Source organism: Pochonia chlamydosporia, chromosome 1 (genome assembly GCF_001653235.2).
Source record: "Pochonia chlamydosporia 170 chromosome 1, whole genome shotgun sequence".
NCBI lineage: Eukaryota > Fungi > Ascomycota > Sordariomycetes > Hypocreales > Clavicipitaceae > Pochonia > Pochonia chlamydosporia.
In genome coordinates this window covers 3,824,481-3,840,187 of record NC_035790.1, presented here as the reverse complement: position 1 = coordinate 3,840,187, position 15,707 = coordinate 3,824,481, and the positions used below count along the sequence as shown (strand labels likewise).

The 15,707-nt window shown below is 52.7% G+C and overlaps 7 protein-coding genes across 7 annotated transcripts; 3 read left to right on the top strand and 4 right to left on the bottom strand.

Moving 5' to 3' along the window:
• Window positions 1-316: 316 nt before the first annotated feature.
• Window positions 317-763, top strand: VFPPC_12952 (histone acetylase complex subunit MRG15-2; the record flags this gene model as incomplete). Its single annotated transcript, XM_018290729.1, has 1 exon — window positions 317-763. One exon carries the CDS (start codon window positions 317-319, stop codon window positions 761-763), a length of 447 nt encoding a protein of 148 aa, XP_018149295.1.
• Window positions 764-1,378: 615 nt separating this feature from the next.
• VFPPC_00984 (histone acetylase complex subunit) lies at window positions 1,379-2,894 on the top strand (the record flags this gene model as incomplete). Its single annotated transcript, XM_018280895.1, has 4 exons — window positions 1,379-1,993; window positions 2,235-2,506; window positions 2,557-2,666; window positions 2,722-2,894. The coding sequence occupies 4 exons, from the start codon at window positions 1,379-1,381 to the stop codon at window positions 2,892-2,894; spliced, it is 1,170 nt and encodes a 389-aa protein (XP_018149294.1).
• A 76-nt stretch (window positions 2,895-2,970) lies between these two features.
• Window positions 2,971-5,981, bottom strand: VFPPC_00982 (ATP-citrate synthase subunit 1; the record flags this gene model as incomplete). Its single annotated transcript, XM_018280894.1, has 4 exons — window positions 2,971-3,249; window positions 3,302-3,317; window positions 3,874-5,399; window positions 5,526-5,981. The coding sequence occupies 4 exons, from the start codon at window positions 5,979-5,981 to the stop codon at window positions 2,971-2,973; spliced, it is 2,277 nt and encodes a 758-aa protein (XP_018149293.1).
• Window positions 5,982-7,904: 1,923 nt separating this feature from the next.
• On the bottom strand, window positions 7,905-8,246 carry VFPPC_18770 (hypothetical protein; the record flags this gene model as incomplete). The annotated part of the gene is made up of 1 exon (XM_022430335.1): window positions 7,905-8,246. The coding sequence occupies one exon, from the start codon at window positions 8,244-8,246 to the stop codon at window positions 7,905-7,907; it is 342 nt and encodes a 113-aa protein (XP_022285921.1).
• A 414-nt stretch (window positions 8,247-8,660) lies between these two features.
• On the bottom strand, window positions 8,661-9,293 carry VFPPC_15267 (hypothetical protein; the record flags this gene model as incomplete). The annotated part of the gene is made up of 1 exon (XM_018293020.1): window positions 8,661-9,293. The coding sequence occupies one exon, from the start codon at window positions 9,291-9,293 to the stop codon at window positions 8,661-8,663; it is 633 nt and encodes a 210-aa protein (XP_018149292.1).
• Window positions 9,294-9,604: 311 nt separating this feature from the next.
• Window positions 9,605-11,578, top strand: VFPPC_12951 (ATP-citrate-lyase; the record flags this gene model as incomplete). Its single annotated transcript, XM_018290728.1, has 2 exons — window positions 9,605-10,045; window positions 10,550-11,578. The coding sequence occupies 2 exons, from the start codon at window positions 9,605-9,607 to the stop codon at window positions 11,576-11,578; spliced, it is 1,470 nt and encodes a 489-aa protein (XP_018149291.1).
• A 1,417-nt stretch (window positions 11,579-12,995) lies between these two features.
• Window positions 12,996-14,624, bottom strand: VFPPC_00981 (glycoside hydrolase family 72 protein; the record flags this gene model as incomplete). Its single annotated transcript, XM_018280893.1, has 3 exons — window positions 12,996-14,132; window positions 14,194-14,490; window positions 14,619-14,624. The coding sequence occupies 3 exons, from the start codon at window positions 14,622-14,624 to the stop codon at window positions 12,996-12,998; spliced, it is 1,440 nt and encodes a 479-aa protein (XP_018149290.1).
• Between the last annotated feature and the right edge of the window lie 1,083 nt (window positions 14,625-15,707).

The following is a 15,707-nucleotide window of genomic DNA, read 5'->3' as shown; positions in this document are numbered from 1 at the left end:
TGTGTGTGCGAGGTACCTAGTATGCAGGCAATTAACGCGGTTTCCTCTCTCACAGCCAACTTGCGCGCCGCTCACTCACTCGCTCACTCAATCATCACTCATCCATCCAGGCTTTTGTGTCGGCGCCATTGATCTCTCGCCCAGACCATCAGTAAAACGTACAATCATCTCACAATCATCGCACAGCCAACGGTATTTCTAGTCTTGCTTTTCCACGGATTTTTTGATAAATCCTCGCCAGCAAAAGTCGGCCCTTGGCCCATCAAAATCTCACATCACAATATCATCTCGACCACAACGACACATCTTGCCGACCATGGCTCCCGCGCGTCAACAACAAACGCCCCAGTTCAACAAGGATGAAAAGGTCCTTTGTTTCCACATGGACATGCTGTACGAGGCCAAGATTATGGACGTACAGCCCGGAGAGAAGCCAGGCGACGGCTTCCGGTACAAAGTTCACTACAAGGGATGGAAAAACACTTGGGACGACTGGGTTCTTGCAGACAGAATCAGGCCATTTGACGATGAACACAAGGAGCTAGCCGCCCAACTCCACGCCCAGCTCAAGAGCAGCATGCAGAAAACCTCCAAACAACCCAAGAAGAATGTTAAGGGTGGCGACTCTGCTAGAGGCAGTGAGGAACGAGGCTCGGGTGCTCCTCCAGGGGGCAGAGGAGGCAGGAGAGGCAAGGACTGGGAATTGGAGCACGTGAGTACTCTTTTTAACCTTTTGCAGAATATGTTACTTTTTCTCTGGTGATTTTAGTCTTTGGGCTTCGACATTGCATTGGATATCGTGCTTGAGAGTTTTGGCGTAGTTCGTCCCAACCTCGCAGCGAGTGCTCGCGATGTCCACTGCAAGCAAGCAAACAACTTGGGCTGCGTCTGCCTTGCTTTTTTTTTTCAGCTATTCGGTTTGACCCTTTGCTTTGTCATGGGAGTAGTTCTCTCAAGCAATACAGTTCGCAAGCCTACATGGCGACGAACATGACCATGACGCGTGCCTGTCCGCAAGGGCGGCTACAGCGCTCTCTTTCATGCTTGGGCCTCTTCAGTTTGAACAGCCTTTTGGGTACCACCAAACATTTACCGGCTCAGACTTTAAATTCAATTGCTTCCATCCGGCCCTTGGATGTAAGGGTATAGTGCAGAACTCTCTGGCCCTCGTACCTGGATTTACACTCTCTGGGAAAGTGTAATTTGGGCCGTTGACTATATATCAACGGCCAGGTCTGCACACTGATGGGAGGCAACACAAAATTCCTGCCTGACATTTTTTGGACAAACACAAATCTCCATTCGCTGTCTATTCTACGCGCTTCACTTGCAAAGAATAATACTGCATTTCCGTCCTTGACGAGTCACTTGCATCGCTATGGGCCATTGCAGGGAACTTCGGGCTCGCAAGCCGCCCAAGCCTGCTCGAAGCGCCAACAACGACGTTTCAAAAACAACCAAGGCCGCCAACGTCGCCAAAGTCGTCAAGGCCAAAGCTGGCAAGGGCTGCAAGAGTGCCCAGGCTCAGGGGCAGCCAAAAATTATTCCCCCACGAAGGGAATATGCACGCCAGACATTCCCCCTGTCCAACGTGCGCGGGTGCCCACAAACGGACGCCGCGATTATGGCGCCAGCACCGGCACCAGTGCTTCAACAGCATCCTCCATGTCCAGGAGCACCTCCAGAGAGCAAACGGGACAGCATTGCGAGTAAAATCAAGCGCCTTCGCCCCGTCTCTGATCATCTCTTGCAACTTCCCAAGCCCTGCCACAAGTATCTGAGTGTCCAGGGCCGGATTTTGTTTGACAACCGCTACGCTGTGCCTCCCCCAACGGTCAAACCGCCGCCATCAAAGCCCAGTACACCCAGTACAACCAGTTCGGGTTTGGCTTCACCCTCAACTTCAACGTCAACTTCAACTTCACCTTCACGAAAGAGAAAGGCAACCCAGGAGCCCGAGGAAAGAACTCCCAAATCTCAGAGGAAAATTACTGTTCCCGCCAGATACCGAGAATGAGTCGGCGGTCCACTCGTCCGGCGGTGTGTTTCCCCATGTCCGCTTCACTCACGTTCATGATGAATTGGTGAACCATCGGCCCCAAGCGGTGCCCGACACGCAACTCACTTTTTCATATTCACACTCTTTTTCAACTTCTATTTCATGCTCTTTCTCTTATTCAGTACCAGCAAGTGCTTGTCATTGTCCTCCAATCGACAAGACTAACCATGCACAGGAGGACACCTTCCACAGCAAACCCATGATCAATCTCCCCGTCCCTGATCACATTCAGGCCATGCTCGTCGACGACTGGGAGAACATCACAAAAAACAACCAGCTTGTCCCTCTCCCGCACCCCAAGCCCGTGACCAGAATCCTCGAGGACTACCTGTCCTACGAGCGGCCCCATCGGGAAGAAGGCTCTGCAAGCATGGACATTTTAGAAGAAGTCGTCGCTGGGTTTCGTGAGTATTTCGAAAAAGCACTCAGCAGAATACTCCTATATCGGTATGCCACCGTCACCACCGCAGCCTTACACATACTCACACCACACCCAGCTTCGAACGCCACCAGTACATGGACATCCGCAAACTCTGGGACACAGACTCATCCGACTACAAATCCGTCTGCGACGTCTACGGCGCCGAACACCTCGCCCGCCTAATCGGTATGCCATCCCTTTCCCCTACTCCCTTCCCTCATCCATTCTAACCATTTCCCAGTCTCCCTCCCCGAACTCCTGGCCCAAACAAACATGGACCAACAATCCGTCTCGCGCCTGCGCGAAGAAATCGGCAAATTCACAGTCTGGCTCGGCCGCCACTGCGAAACATACTTCGTAAACGAATACGAAACCCCTTCACAGGAATATGTAGACAAAGCACGAAGCTTCTAGGTCCCAATGTACAATTAGCCATAAAATATCAATTTTTTGTTCTCTATAAATACAGGGTATTCCGTGACACCACAAATCACCTAGGCACCGCCTTCTCAATGTAAAACCCCTGCTCCGGCGTCCTCTGCCTCCTCACCTCCGCCCTGCTCAACCGCTCCTCCACCTCCTGCACCCTCACCAGCTCCTTGACCTTGAGTATCATGCCTGCGAACTGCGGCTCCACGGGGTGAAACACCGTCTGCATGCGTTTGCGGAGGCCCAAGGCCGCAAGGACGCCTCTCGTTCGTTCGGGGAGGCCAATCGCCGAGCGGTGCAGCGTGATGCGGAAGAAGGACATTGTTTTGTGTGGTGGTATCTAGACATGTCAGCAAGTATCCTGAGGTGAGGGCGTGGAATTGGAAACGTACTGTTACCGCATTGGTGCTGCGTTTTGGTTTGTTGATGACAGCGTTGCGATTGCGCTTCTTGGGTCGGTCGGTTGATGAAAATTTGGGTCACGTGACTTGCCTACAGGGAAGCAAGCATTTCGTACCCTGTACTTGAGGGGAGTGCGTGCAAATGGACAATTGACAGTTCAATTTTTCCAGGTAATCGAGTTATTAGCTTGCAAGTGTGGCCTTTACCGCTGGTGTAATGGGCTCAGTTGTGGTGTTGACCGCTGGTTCGGGACTTTGATAGACTCATGGTGATGGGCTGATTGCTGCACAGGCGCCTCGTGTAAGGAGGGCCACTGTATGCCAAAATCTGACATACTGGTCCAGTCGTATTACAGCACTTTACAAAAGGCAACCACTCCAAATAGCACAAACTTCATGTCTATAGTTAATTACGTGGAAACTAGCTACGTGCTGCTTCCTAGCCTACATTTATCGAGTTAATACACCCATCATCAGTATATTCCGTCGCACCAAATCATCAAATGCACGGTTAAAAAGAGACCACACGCTCATTGCCCATTTCTTCTTATCCACCACCTTACATCTGAACCTCCACTCTGCCCTCGGCGCCAGGCCGGCCCTCACGGAGGTTGGGCAGCAGGTAGGTAATGTCATCCCAGGGGTGACGGTACAGACCAGTGCGCAGTCTCTTCTGGTCGAGGTAGTGGGCAATAAGACCAATGCTGCGGCCAAGGACGAAAAGACCGTTGAGAACACCCATCTGCAGGTAGTCTTCGGCCTCCTCGGTGGAGAAGGCACCGCAGTTGCGGAGCAGATCAACAAAGCAGACGGCAATGCAACCGTCGACATTGAGAATCAGGTTGTCCTTCTTGGAAGTGGTAACAGTCTCAACAGCAAGAGCGTAGTCGAGCAGCTTGTGGTTGGGGAACTTGGCCAGGACATACTCCTTGACCAGCTCGACACGCAAATCAGGGTTGTTGCGGGACTTGACTCTGTGGCCAATACCGGGGATGAGCTTGTTGGCCTTGCGCATGCTGTCAACAAACTCTCTGGGGCTCAGACCCTTGTCAAAGGCACGGGTGAACTCGTCGGCGGCACCGTCCAAGGCACCACCAAATCGGGAACCAATGGTCAACAGACCAGAGACAAGAGCACTGATCAGATCCTTGCCGGCACGAGTAGTAATAATGGTGTTCATGGCACCAGAGACGGCGGGACCGTGATCAGCAGTAAGCATGAGAACCATCTCCAAGAACTTGGAGGCATAGTCCGGCAGACGGCGACGGAACCACAGAAGAGACATTACACCACCAATGCCAATGTCCTCCTTGAAAACGTCGGAAATAGGCATACCAGCGTAAAGAAGCTCCTGGCCACGGTCATCGGAAATGGTGGAGATGAAGGCAGCGGGCTTTCGGATGAGACCCAGCTCCTGAGCCCAAGAGTAGTCAATGGGGATCTTGGGAACAACAGGCTCAGCCTGGGGAACAATGGTGCCCTGCTTGACGAGCTTGTCGTAGACCTCCTTGAGGACGGAAGGCATGTCCTCAAATGTGTTTGGGACGTGGAAACCAGCCTCGCGCATCATCTTGTTCTTGGTGGCGGCCGTCTCGAGCTGAGAGTTGGCAAATGAACCGGCGTGACCAAACTGGACCTCGGTCTTGAACATGCTGGCGCAAGTGCCGATTGCCCATGCGACAATGGGCTTGGTGATGATGCCCTGCTTGACGGCCTCGATAACCTTGTACTCTTCAACTCCACCAACTTCACCGAGCAAGACCAGGATCTTGCACTCGGGGTCGGCCTGGTATCGGAGCATGTGGTCGATGAAGGTGGTTCCGGGGTATCTGTCACCACCAATGGCAATACCCTCGTAGACACCATCCGTGTTTTGAGAGATGATGTTGTTCAGCTCGTTGGACATACCACCAGACTTGGAAACGTAACCGACTGAACCCTTGCGGTAGAGCTTGGAGGCGACAATGTTGTCCATCATACCACCAGTGTTACCGATCTTGAAGCTGCCAGGCTTGATACCACCGACAGTGGCGGGGCCAATGATGGTGACACCCTTCTTCTTGGCAACATGGGCAATCTCACGAGCTCGCTGTGGAATTGTCAGCAACGAACATTCGATGTCAATTCGACTCGTAGAGGGCCAATTAGTCTCATTGAGTAATCAGGAGGCCCCGGTGTAGCCGCCTGCGGCATAAAGGGTACACAAGAAACTTACTCGCTCAGGAACACCCTCAGCAATGATGGCAATAGTCTTAATCTGGGGGTTCTGCATGAGCTCCATGGTGGAGCTGTAGACACTTCGGGAAGAAGCAAAGTTGACGACGACGTCAACATCAGGGTGCTTGGCCATGGCCTTGTCAACCTGCTGGTAGACAGGCAGCAAGGTCTCGCTGGTGCCCCAGTACATCTTGCTGACGAACTGGCCACCGAAAGTGTATATGATGCCGGCAACCGAGGGAGTCTTGCGCTTGCAGATGAAGTCGAAATCCAGCATGCCCTGAACAGCACGGGGCTGGAGACCGTAGACGAAGCATCGGGTCTTGTCGTTGAAGAGAGCGTGTTCAGGAAGAGGGCTCAGAGGTCGGCTGGGGGCAGCAAAACGCTGAATCTGGTCGTTGGCGGAGAGCTGGCCCTTGGCGCCATTGGCACCGTTCGACGTCGCTTGAGCCATGGTTGGATGTGAATATCGTCCGGGTCAGGACGGTGAGATGGTTGAAAGATGAGAAAGGTGGTGGTGACGGCGGGGAGATTAAGGTTGGCGATTTTCTTGAGCGGGTCACTGGTGAGTACCGGTCAGCAGCTGGCGTGGCTTTGTTGAGGCACGACTGTGCAAGCCCGCGGGAAGCTCTTGCGATTGCAAATGTAAAAAGAGGAAATGGAGAGAGGAAATAAAGCGGCCAAGGGAATTTCAAGACCGTAAAGTTAATGGGGGAAGTGGGAGGAGAAAGGTAGAATTTCAGGAGAGTTGAGTGAGAATGTAAGAGGATCAGCTTTTTGGTGGGAGACGGAGCTGCATTTGGTTTTCGGGCATGACGGCGCTGAAGGGACTTGCGGGCTGATGAGCAACATTGAACCTGGCAGGGTTCAATGTTTGTCTGGCCGGGTGTCTTGTGTCGACTGGAGGCGCCAACCGAACGTCGACCGCTGGGTGCTGGGCTGGGCGTTTGGCAGGCTCCTTCAACGCCATCTCCAGCTCCTGCACCGCCGAGAACTGGCGCCAGTCCACTGCTCTGCTCTGCCGATAGACTGCCAAACTGCCCAGGTGGAGCTTGGCCAACTAAAAAAGCTGTGGGGCAGCCGATGCGGCCCTGCAGGTTGCTGGCCAGATTGCGTGCCAACCACCATGTGGCCTGCAGCTAGGGACATGGTCTGGTGGGGCAATGGAAGCTTCTTGTTTGGCAGTGGCAGAAATAGAGGTGAAGGAGGCACCTTGACCTGAAGCTCAGCAGCCAGGCGTGCAGCTCCGGAGCGGGAGGATCTCAAAGCGCATCCCACCGTCCCACGGAAGCCGTCTGATACCTATCCGTAGCGGTGAGGCGTTTCCGCCAGACGAGACGTGAAAACAAGATGAAATCAACTTACCAATTCTTGAATCGTTTTGCCTTGACGCTATCTGCGACCCCGGATTGCCTTGCGCTACGCGGAAATGCGGGTGCAATCAGATGTAAAGAGGGCAGTAAACAGTGTGTGTGTCAAGTTGGTTCTTCTATGCCACACCCCTTTCCCGGCACAATTGGGGTTTGCTGGTACTCGTCTGGTCTCAGTGCTGTGCAAGACGGAGTGGTGCGTGGAATTGTGTCGGAGCGAGTGACGGGGGCTTCCGCGAATGGATTGGCTCAGAAAAATGAGTTGGGGAACCCGTTTGTTGTCCCTTATTGCGTCCTGGTTATTTTTTTTTTTCGACTGGTCGACTTTCGTAGATCTGTTGAATTGTCCCAGTTTTGATTATTGAGGCTAGACATCAAAGTGGCGGACCCTTGTCCCGCCGCCCTTACCAGCAAAGCCTCACCCCGAGTACCGGTACTTCCACCAAATTCGGGGTCGCAGAGGCCGTTGTCGGGGATTTGTGCCCGACAACTCACCAAGAGATCCATTCGTTCCAAGCGAAGAGAAAAAAAAGTCAACTTGCAAACCAAAGTCTTCGACGACCTTCTGCAGTTTGCCGTGACGAGCCAATTCCCCGTTCCAATGAAACAGAACAATAGTCCAGCTCGCTGTGGTCACACATGCGCCCCATTCATGGTGCATATGTGATGCAAGTGATGAAGGATTTCGGGCTCCGAATCATTTTTGGTATCATGACCTCATTCATGCTCACCCGGGTTATTCGGGGGTTTGCAATGGGTTGCACACCATTTCATGCAGATACTAAAAGTTCACAAGAACAAATAGCACGAAACACGGAGAAATCCAGACTCAGTGCAGTCGTGTAATTGAACATTTGAGTGATGACTTTTGGCCGCAATAGATGTTGCGTGTTGATGCTCGAGGATCCATCATGCCTCCTCCGAAAGGCGGCGTCCGTTCCCATTCGGCAGTGACAGGGGAGCTTATGCGCTGGCTTCCACCCTATTGGCTGTCTCCCCAACGACACTCAAAGGTTACTCCGAATGAAAATTCCAGCTCCGGTGGTGTGCAGCAACATTCCCAATTCTTCGGACCAATTCAGTAAACCAGCCTTGGAATAACTCGACGTCCTCAAGTTACCGGTACAGTACTGCTTTGCGCATGAATGAGAGTCTGGAAGGGAGGGGTGCGAGCTGCGCCGGGCCATGCAAAACGGAGTACGGAGGATAGCATTCTTGTGGAAGCTCCTGCCAACGTCAGCCTTGCCCCGCTGTCTGCACCTCCGAGTCTGTCTGTGACAGTGAACATCCAGCTTTGCCATGTCCCATCTGTGGTTTGAATTGCCCATTTCTTCAACATTCGCCTTCATTTTCCCAAAGTGAAAAAAAAAAAAAAAAAAAAAAAAAAAAAAGCAGACGCTTGCATGCTGACCAAATGAGACAGGCCGAAACAAAAGAAAGGGGAACCATTTCGCCAAAATGAAGCCACAAGATCTTGACCAGGGTCCTGCCAAAGCCAAAGGTTGGGTGAGTGAGTGCTTTGCGGTTGCGCCTGCCCAAGTGGCTCCGTATCGCAACATTGAACTCATTCTTTTGGTGGGTTCTTGCTTTGGCCCGCTGGCAGGTCCCCACTTGGCACCTCTCAACCGCTGGGGCGGGCCTGAGTCGAATGTACCGGTACTCGGTGTCGGTGTGTTTGCATGAGAGTGTCGTGTGTGTGTGCAGCAGTAGTGGCCTCATCGGTTCTTGCGCTTGCTGGGGAAAGGTCAACGGGTGTGTCTGCGTCACCCCAATGCTTTTTTTGGTGCCGGCCATCCCTCTTCGTTGCCCGCCAAAATCAGGGTAGCCCACCGCTTCTGTTGGCAGGGTTTTGACCGTCTCAGAGACAACGGGGGTCCTTGACCGCCCGTCCGGGCTGCACGCAATTGGGCAGTGACTTCATCCAGGGGGAAAGGCTGACGTTGAATCTCCCCGCTGCTGAAGTTGGACGAAGTTGTAGGGTGGTGCAGCGGAGAGAGCGCTGGGATGGTGTCGTAGCCAGAGGCTTTCAGGCGCAAACCGGTCTGGTTCACTGCGGGACTTGCAGCAGGCCCTCGCCTCCTGCAAACCATGCCAGCCTCCACCAGATGTCCATGTCCCCTCCATGTCCCCTCGCCCAGCTGCATGCTCCCAACTGCAACTTTGAGCCCGTTCCAACTCTCCGTCAACCACCGCTGCCGCCCGCACCCTTGCTGGAGCTTTGCCAATGCTGAGCCCAAAATTTTGAAAGCTGACTTCCGCTTCCACTTCGACCACCACACCCTCTCCGTCATCCAGCTCCAATTCCTCCATCCTGCTTGATTCATCTTCGTCTTCACTCCTCCAGATATCCCGACGTATTCCCTCGGATTCCTGTCCGCATTCTTTTTCTTTTGCATATTGCCTGCCTGCAATTGCAATTGCGAGCTCTCTCAAGTTTCCCCTCATCGTCCAGCTCTAGCTCGCCGGTGTCTTGGTACGTGCAGCCCACTTGCGCATCTTGGTGAGATGCTCAGCAAAATGGTTTTCGTCCTCCCCGTCGATTCCATTGACCGCTGCGCTTGTCGCACGTTTTCGAACCTGCTTCCTGGCCGCAGAAACAATTGTCGGGCTAACATTCTGCGCAGAATAATTCAGATCGAGCGCTCCAGGCCAGAGACCGAACCTCCATCTTCACAGCCATCAATTCGTCTTCGTCCGCAGATTCACCATGTCCGCCAAGTCGATTTTCGAGGCCGACGGCAAGGCCATCCTCAACTACCACCTCACTCGTGCTCCCGTCATCAAGCCTACCCCTCTGCCCCCGCCAACCAAGCACAATCCTCCTCCCAGACTGGCTTCTCTGCATTTTCCCGAGGATGCCAACGTTGAGGATGTCCTGAACCAGGCCGAGGTCACCTATCCTTGGCTCCTCCAGCCCAATGCCAAGTTCGTTGCAAAGCCCGATCAGCTCATCAAGCGCCGAGGCAAGAGTGGTCTTTTGGCTTTGAACAAATCTTGGCCCGAAGCCAAGGCCTGGGTTGCTGAGCGTGCCGGAAAGGAGCAGAAAGTCGAGCACACCTCTGGTGTCTTGAGACAATTCCTTGTCGAGCCCTTTGTGCCTCACCCTCAGGACACCGAGTATTATATCAACATCAACTCTGTCCGTGATGTAAGTGAATTCAAAATCCTTTTTGAGTTGTTTTCAAGTTTGCCAAATTTTGGCCTTGTGTTCTTGGTGGTGGCTGTATGGCACTTGCAAAGTTTGGGTCTCGGAGGGTAGTCAACCCCACCAGAGACCCTTGATATGCATTTGCACATTCTGTCACCTTTGAGGGATCAGATTGTTGGAATTTGGATGTTTTTTTTTTTGTCGCTGCAACATGTGTGCAAGCCAGAGAGCGGCTGCTCGCCATCTTATGTGGATGGGATGGTGGGTTCTGGGGGCCTGCATCGGTCAGTCCCTGCCGAACCGTAGGGGCGGACGGGCGAACGGATGTCACGATAGAGAGGGTCCCTGGTAACCTTCGCAAAATCCTGATCCCTGCGCAGCAAACACGCTTCAGTCCACCACGGCCACTGCAGCGCTTTTGTTTTTAGCACACCTGATTGCCGTTGCAGCTCTTGGTTGTTTCCTCTTTGGGCATATTTGTGCTAACTTTGTTTGCTCCTATAGGGCGACTGGATCCTCTTCACCCACGAGGGTGGTGTTGATGTTGGCGATGTTGATGCCAAGGCCGAGAAGCTGTTGATTCCTGTCGACCTTACAGAATTTCCTTCCAATGAGCAGATTGCTGCTACCCTTCTCAAGAAGGTTCCCCAGGGTGTTCACAATGTCCTCGTTGACTTCATCAGCCGTCTGTATGCTGTCTATGTTGACTGCCAGTTCACCTACCTCGAGATCAACCCCTTGGTTGTCATTCCCAACGAGGACAAGACCTCTGCTGCCGTCCACTTCCTGGACTTGGCTGCCAAGCTAGATCAGACCGCCGACTTTGAATGCGGTGTCAAGTGGGCTATTGCTCGTTCTCCCGCTGCTCTTGGTCTCACCAACATTGCCCCCGCCAATGGTGAAAAGGTCAACATTGATGCTGGTCCTCCCATGGAGTTCCCTGCTCCCTTCGGTCGTGAGTTGACCAAGGAGGAGGCCTACATTGCTGAGATGGATGCCAAGACTGGTGCCTCTCTGAAGCTTACCGTGCTGAACCACAACGGCCGCATCTGGACTCTGGTCGCTGGTGGTGGTGCTTCCGTAGTTTACGCCGATGCCATTGCCTCTGCCGGCTTTGCTGACGAGCTCGCCAACTACGGTGAATACTCTGGTGCTCCCACCGAGTCCCAGACCTACCACTATGCCCGCACAGTCTTGGACCTCATGCTGCGCGCTCCCATGTCGGACAAGGGCAAGGTCCTCTTCATTGGAGGCGGTATTGCCAACTTCACCAATGTTGCCAGCACCTTCAAGGGTGTGATTCGCGCTCTGCGAGACTACGCCACCCAGCTCATTGAGCACAAGGTCCAGATCTGGGTCCGTCGTGCTGGTCCCAACTACCAGGAAGGCCTGAAGAACATGAAGGCCGCCACTCAGGAGCTCGGTCTCGATGCCAAGATCTTTGGCCCTGAGATGCACGTCTCCGGCATTGTGCCCCTGGCTCTTGTCCCCGGCAAGTGGGAGGAGAGCAAGGCCGAGGAGTTCAAGGGTTAAATGCATAATGAAGAGAAAACAAAAACCATATGAAACGCAGTGGCGGCGATTGCAGATGCTGTGTGGCAATGAGGCGTGAAGCGCAATGGAGACGGGAGAGAGGGGCATTATAGATGGGTAACGCTAATAAGTATCTCATGTTGTTTGTATTTTGCAAGCTAGACTACGGAGAAATCTCTGTTATTTCAATATTTGGCCATGGCTGCTGGCAGGGACATGCGGCAAGGGTCGTCGTGTATGGCTACGAGACGGACAAGGGAAGGGGGATGGATGTGATGGACTGAAGACAGACAAACGATAATAAACCATGCAACCTGTACAATCATGTTTGCTGCCTAGTCATGTCGTATTGCCGTGTGACTTCCAAGCCAGCCTTATTTCTCCAACGATTGGACAAGAAATACGCACCAGAATCAGAATCAGCATCTCGGTACCCAATATCCAACCTAGTTGCAGACCTTTTCCAAAACCCCTTCCAGACTCTGCCGCCCCATCATGGATCCCTTCAAGGCTACATGCATAGTTTACACTTCCCTCGTCGCCCCATGCACCACCGTCGCACTCATTTACACTACTTTATCACACATGTTTGTCAACGGCTTCATGCATCGCCCACAAACTTTGTTCCCTGTCCTTGTCCTTGTCCGCCTGCTGTGAAAATGACGTGACTTTGCCCCGATGGCCGTGATGTCACTGTTTATATGTAGAAGGTGCGACGGCTTCTTTTGTAAAAAGCGCCAAGACTACGATACAGATGCGTCCTCATACACACTGCGTCTTGTGAACCACATTTTTCAAGGAAGCTACTTATATTCAAGGGAACTTTACTGCGGTATCAGAATTCTCAACTGCTGTTTACGAATCCTCATCGTCCTCATACAAAACATATACGCATACGAAGCCCTTTATAAAGCATAGCATACGGCATAATGTGCTGCTCATTTTGCTGCCGCGCCATCGACTTTGGCACCCATGAGTTTTGCGTGCCCTGCGAGACGGGATCTGCGTGTACGACCTCTTATACGCGCATGGGACACGAGTATCAACGTCCGTGTGAGAGTGCGAGCAAGACCAAGGAGGTCAAGAAGGAGGTCAAGAAGGAGGTTAAGAAGGAGGTTAAGAAGCCTGTAAATAAGGCAACGGAAAAGAACAGCCCAACGGAGAAGAAAAAGTCAACTGAGAAGAACAAGGGGAGGAAATGAGGGGTTAACATGGACAGATTTACAATGATTTGGTATGAGGCATGTACGATGGATGGAGAAATTTCTTGCTAAAATGTCATGGCACCATGGTTGGTGGGATTACAGACGACATGTTATGATATTACCAAGGAAACCAAAACGATCTTGTCTTCTTGACGGGATTCACATTTCTATATACACGTTCGCTTGATTATATGCGTCTAAACTGCCGTGAATTACACAAACAACATGGCCACGAGAGGCACCACAGCAGCCAACATCATGGGAGTGTGGAGGGCGGCACCGCTGTCTTCCTTGTCGTCGCCCTTGTCAGTGCTGTTACCACTGCTGCCGCTGCCGGGATCGGATTTGCCAGTGTCCAACTTATTGCTACCTGCCATGTTGAATTCGTCGTCACCCAAGGGGATGACCTTTAGGCCTGTCACGACCTTGCCCTCGGTATCCTTGACAGCCATCTTGACATTGTAGTCGGAAATCTTGACAATCTTGCCGCTGGGCTTGGGGCTGATGCCATCGTCGATGAGCTTCTGCGCACCTGGTGGTGGGGCAGGAGCTGTGAAGTTGGAGTCGAAGCCAGTCTCGGTGAGAAGGGACTTTCCGCACTTGGGGGGAGTGATGTCCTTCTTGGCGGCCTTTTGGGACTGGACCGACTTCCAGTCAATCGTGGCCCATGCAGACTTGAGACGGTTGTAATCGCCCAGAATGTTGAGGGTGGATCCGTTGATAGACACGAGGCCGTAGTTGTTTGCTTCCAAGGTCCACTCGTAGACGACACCGCCTGAGAAGACGGGGGTCATCTTGTCGCTGTACATGGCGCGCGTCTCGTTCCAGTAGCGAGTAGGGGGCTCGATGCAGCCGTATTCGCTGAAAAAGACGGGGATAGATGACTTGGAGAAACCGTCGGTCAACTTGTTGAAGGTGGAGCTTTCGTATGTCGCCTTGATGCTGCACCAGCTGTACGAATTCAGGGCAAACACGTCGGCACGGGTCTTGTCGTCAGACTTGCCGTCGACGCTGCACTGCAGGTAGTTCCAGGTATCCCAAAGAACGTCACGGACATCGGCAGCGGAGTAGCCAACAGGTATTTGTCGCTTGAGGTTGTTCTTGATGTAGTTCTTCAAGTCACGGGTAACGGCGCGAAGATACTGGGGAACAAACTTGGCTGAAGGAAGGTCGTTGATAACCTCATTGCCGGAGAAGAAGAGTAGCGTGTTCGGGTAGTTGGCAAAAGCTTCGACAACAGCGAAAGTGTGGTTGAGATATGCAGCGTAATAGGTCTCCCAAGGCTTGCCAGAGTCCAGGGCCTGTCCAACAAGAGGAGAGTTGACATCCAGAATCATGTACATGCCAGCCTAGGGTTGCAATCGTCAGAAAGTTGCGGATAAATGTACAATAATCCAACAGGGGACTCACAGCATTGAAGATGCTAGCACACTGGTCGTGGTTCTTGTTGGGGTTCAGGTTGTAGACACGGATGGCGTTGACGCCCATCACCTGCATGAGGGCAGCATCTCGCAAGCAAGCCTCGGGATCACTAAGAGGATCAGGGCTGGTCTCGGTAAAGCCAGCGCTACCGCCGGGTTGATAAGCGACACCAACGATCTGGAATTTGTCGCCAGTCTTGGTATTGTAGAATTCGTTGCCCTTAATTTCCAGAGGCGGAACAGCAGCGACCAGCGACGCGGCGAGCGCGACGAGAGCAGATTGAATCTAAAGCGATCGGTGTATGTTAGCCTTGCATAAACTCTGGGTCGACAGTCGATCGTAAAACTGTGGCCAATAGCGGTTGACAATCCGAAAGGCTGCGGTTGGAAGAGAGGCGATATTTCAATACGTACACGCATGGTTTAACGCAGTTGGTGATAAATGCTGATGAATCGAAATCGAAATCAATTTGCAAAAGTTGGCCAAACTATGGAGGTCTAGCAGAAAGCAGGAAGCGATTTAGGGAAAGAGCGATTGCCCAGTTACGAGAGAGTGACGAGAAGCGAAGCGAAGCGAAGCGAGCTCTCCAACGAGAGAGCAGTTGTAAATGAATGTACGCCCACAACTGAGGCAAGAGCAGTGAATAGAGACAGGAAAGAGAAAGAGGAGAGAAAAGGCGCAAAGTGTGGGTAGAAGAGGCTCGTCGGTGAAGAAGTGACGATGGGGTCACGAAGCCAGACGGGAGTGGCGGTCCTTTGCTCGTCCCTCCTCAGCACTGCGCTGCAAACTGAAAACTCCAAACACCACCCTCACATCATCCAAATGCCAAGCACCAAGACGAAACAGGCCTCGCCTGGGGTTGACAGCGACTAGTGGCGTTCAATGTTGGATGGTCACAGTAAACGAGACATGGACCCTCGTGCGTCCATTCTGGACATGAACCCACTCCATTGAGTTACATCCACCGAATCCAGTCTCTGTTCCTGCGTCTGCCACCCAAGATTACTGGTCATGCTGCCCTATCGCAGTCCACAGATGATAATTGCTCCGACGCTAGCGCCAGGAACAAGATCAGGGGCAAGGGTCCAGATGCCCCCATCGATTCATTCATTCATTCATTCCCGCCGCAATATGCGACGATATCCTCAATTTCGCTGCTCGAGCAGGGACTTGTCTGACCTGCTCCTCATTCATTATGCATGCATGTGCCGTCATGGCTCCCAGCAACACCATTGTGGTCACTGATCTCGAGTGTCACCAGGATTTACCGTACCCATCTACATTCACCAAAGAAGGACCACGGTCCACACACCACCTAACGTGACGGCACACTGAAAGCTGACCTCGGAATACGAACAACATTTAACCGGCCTCGTGTTAGTGCATATTCACTGTCGTGAGCCTCAGTGACGGTGAACCCACGCCGCCCTAGCCTGCATCAAATGACCCCGTGCTTCCGCCAAGGCTCCCCTATTTCGCTGACCAGAGCCCTCATTTGCGCA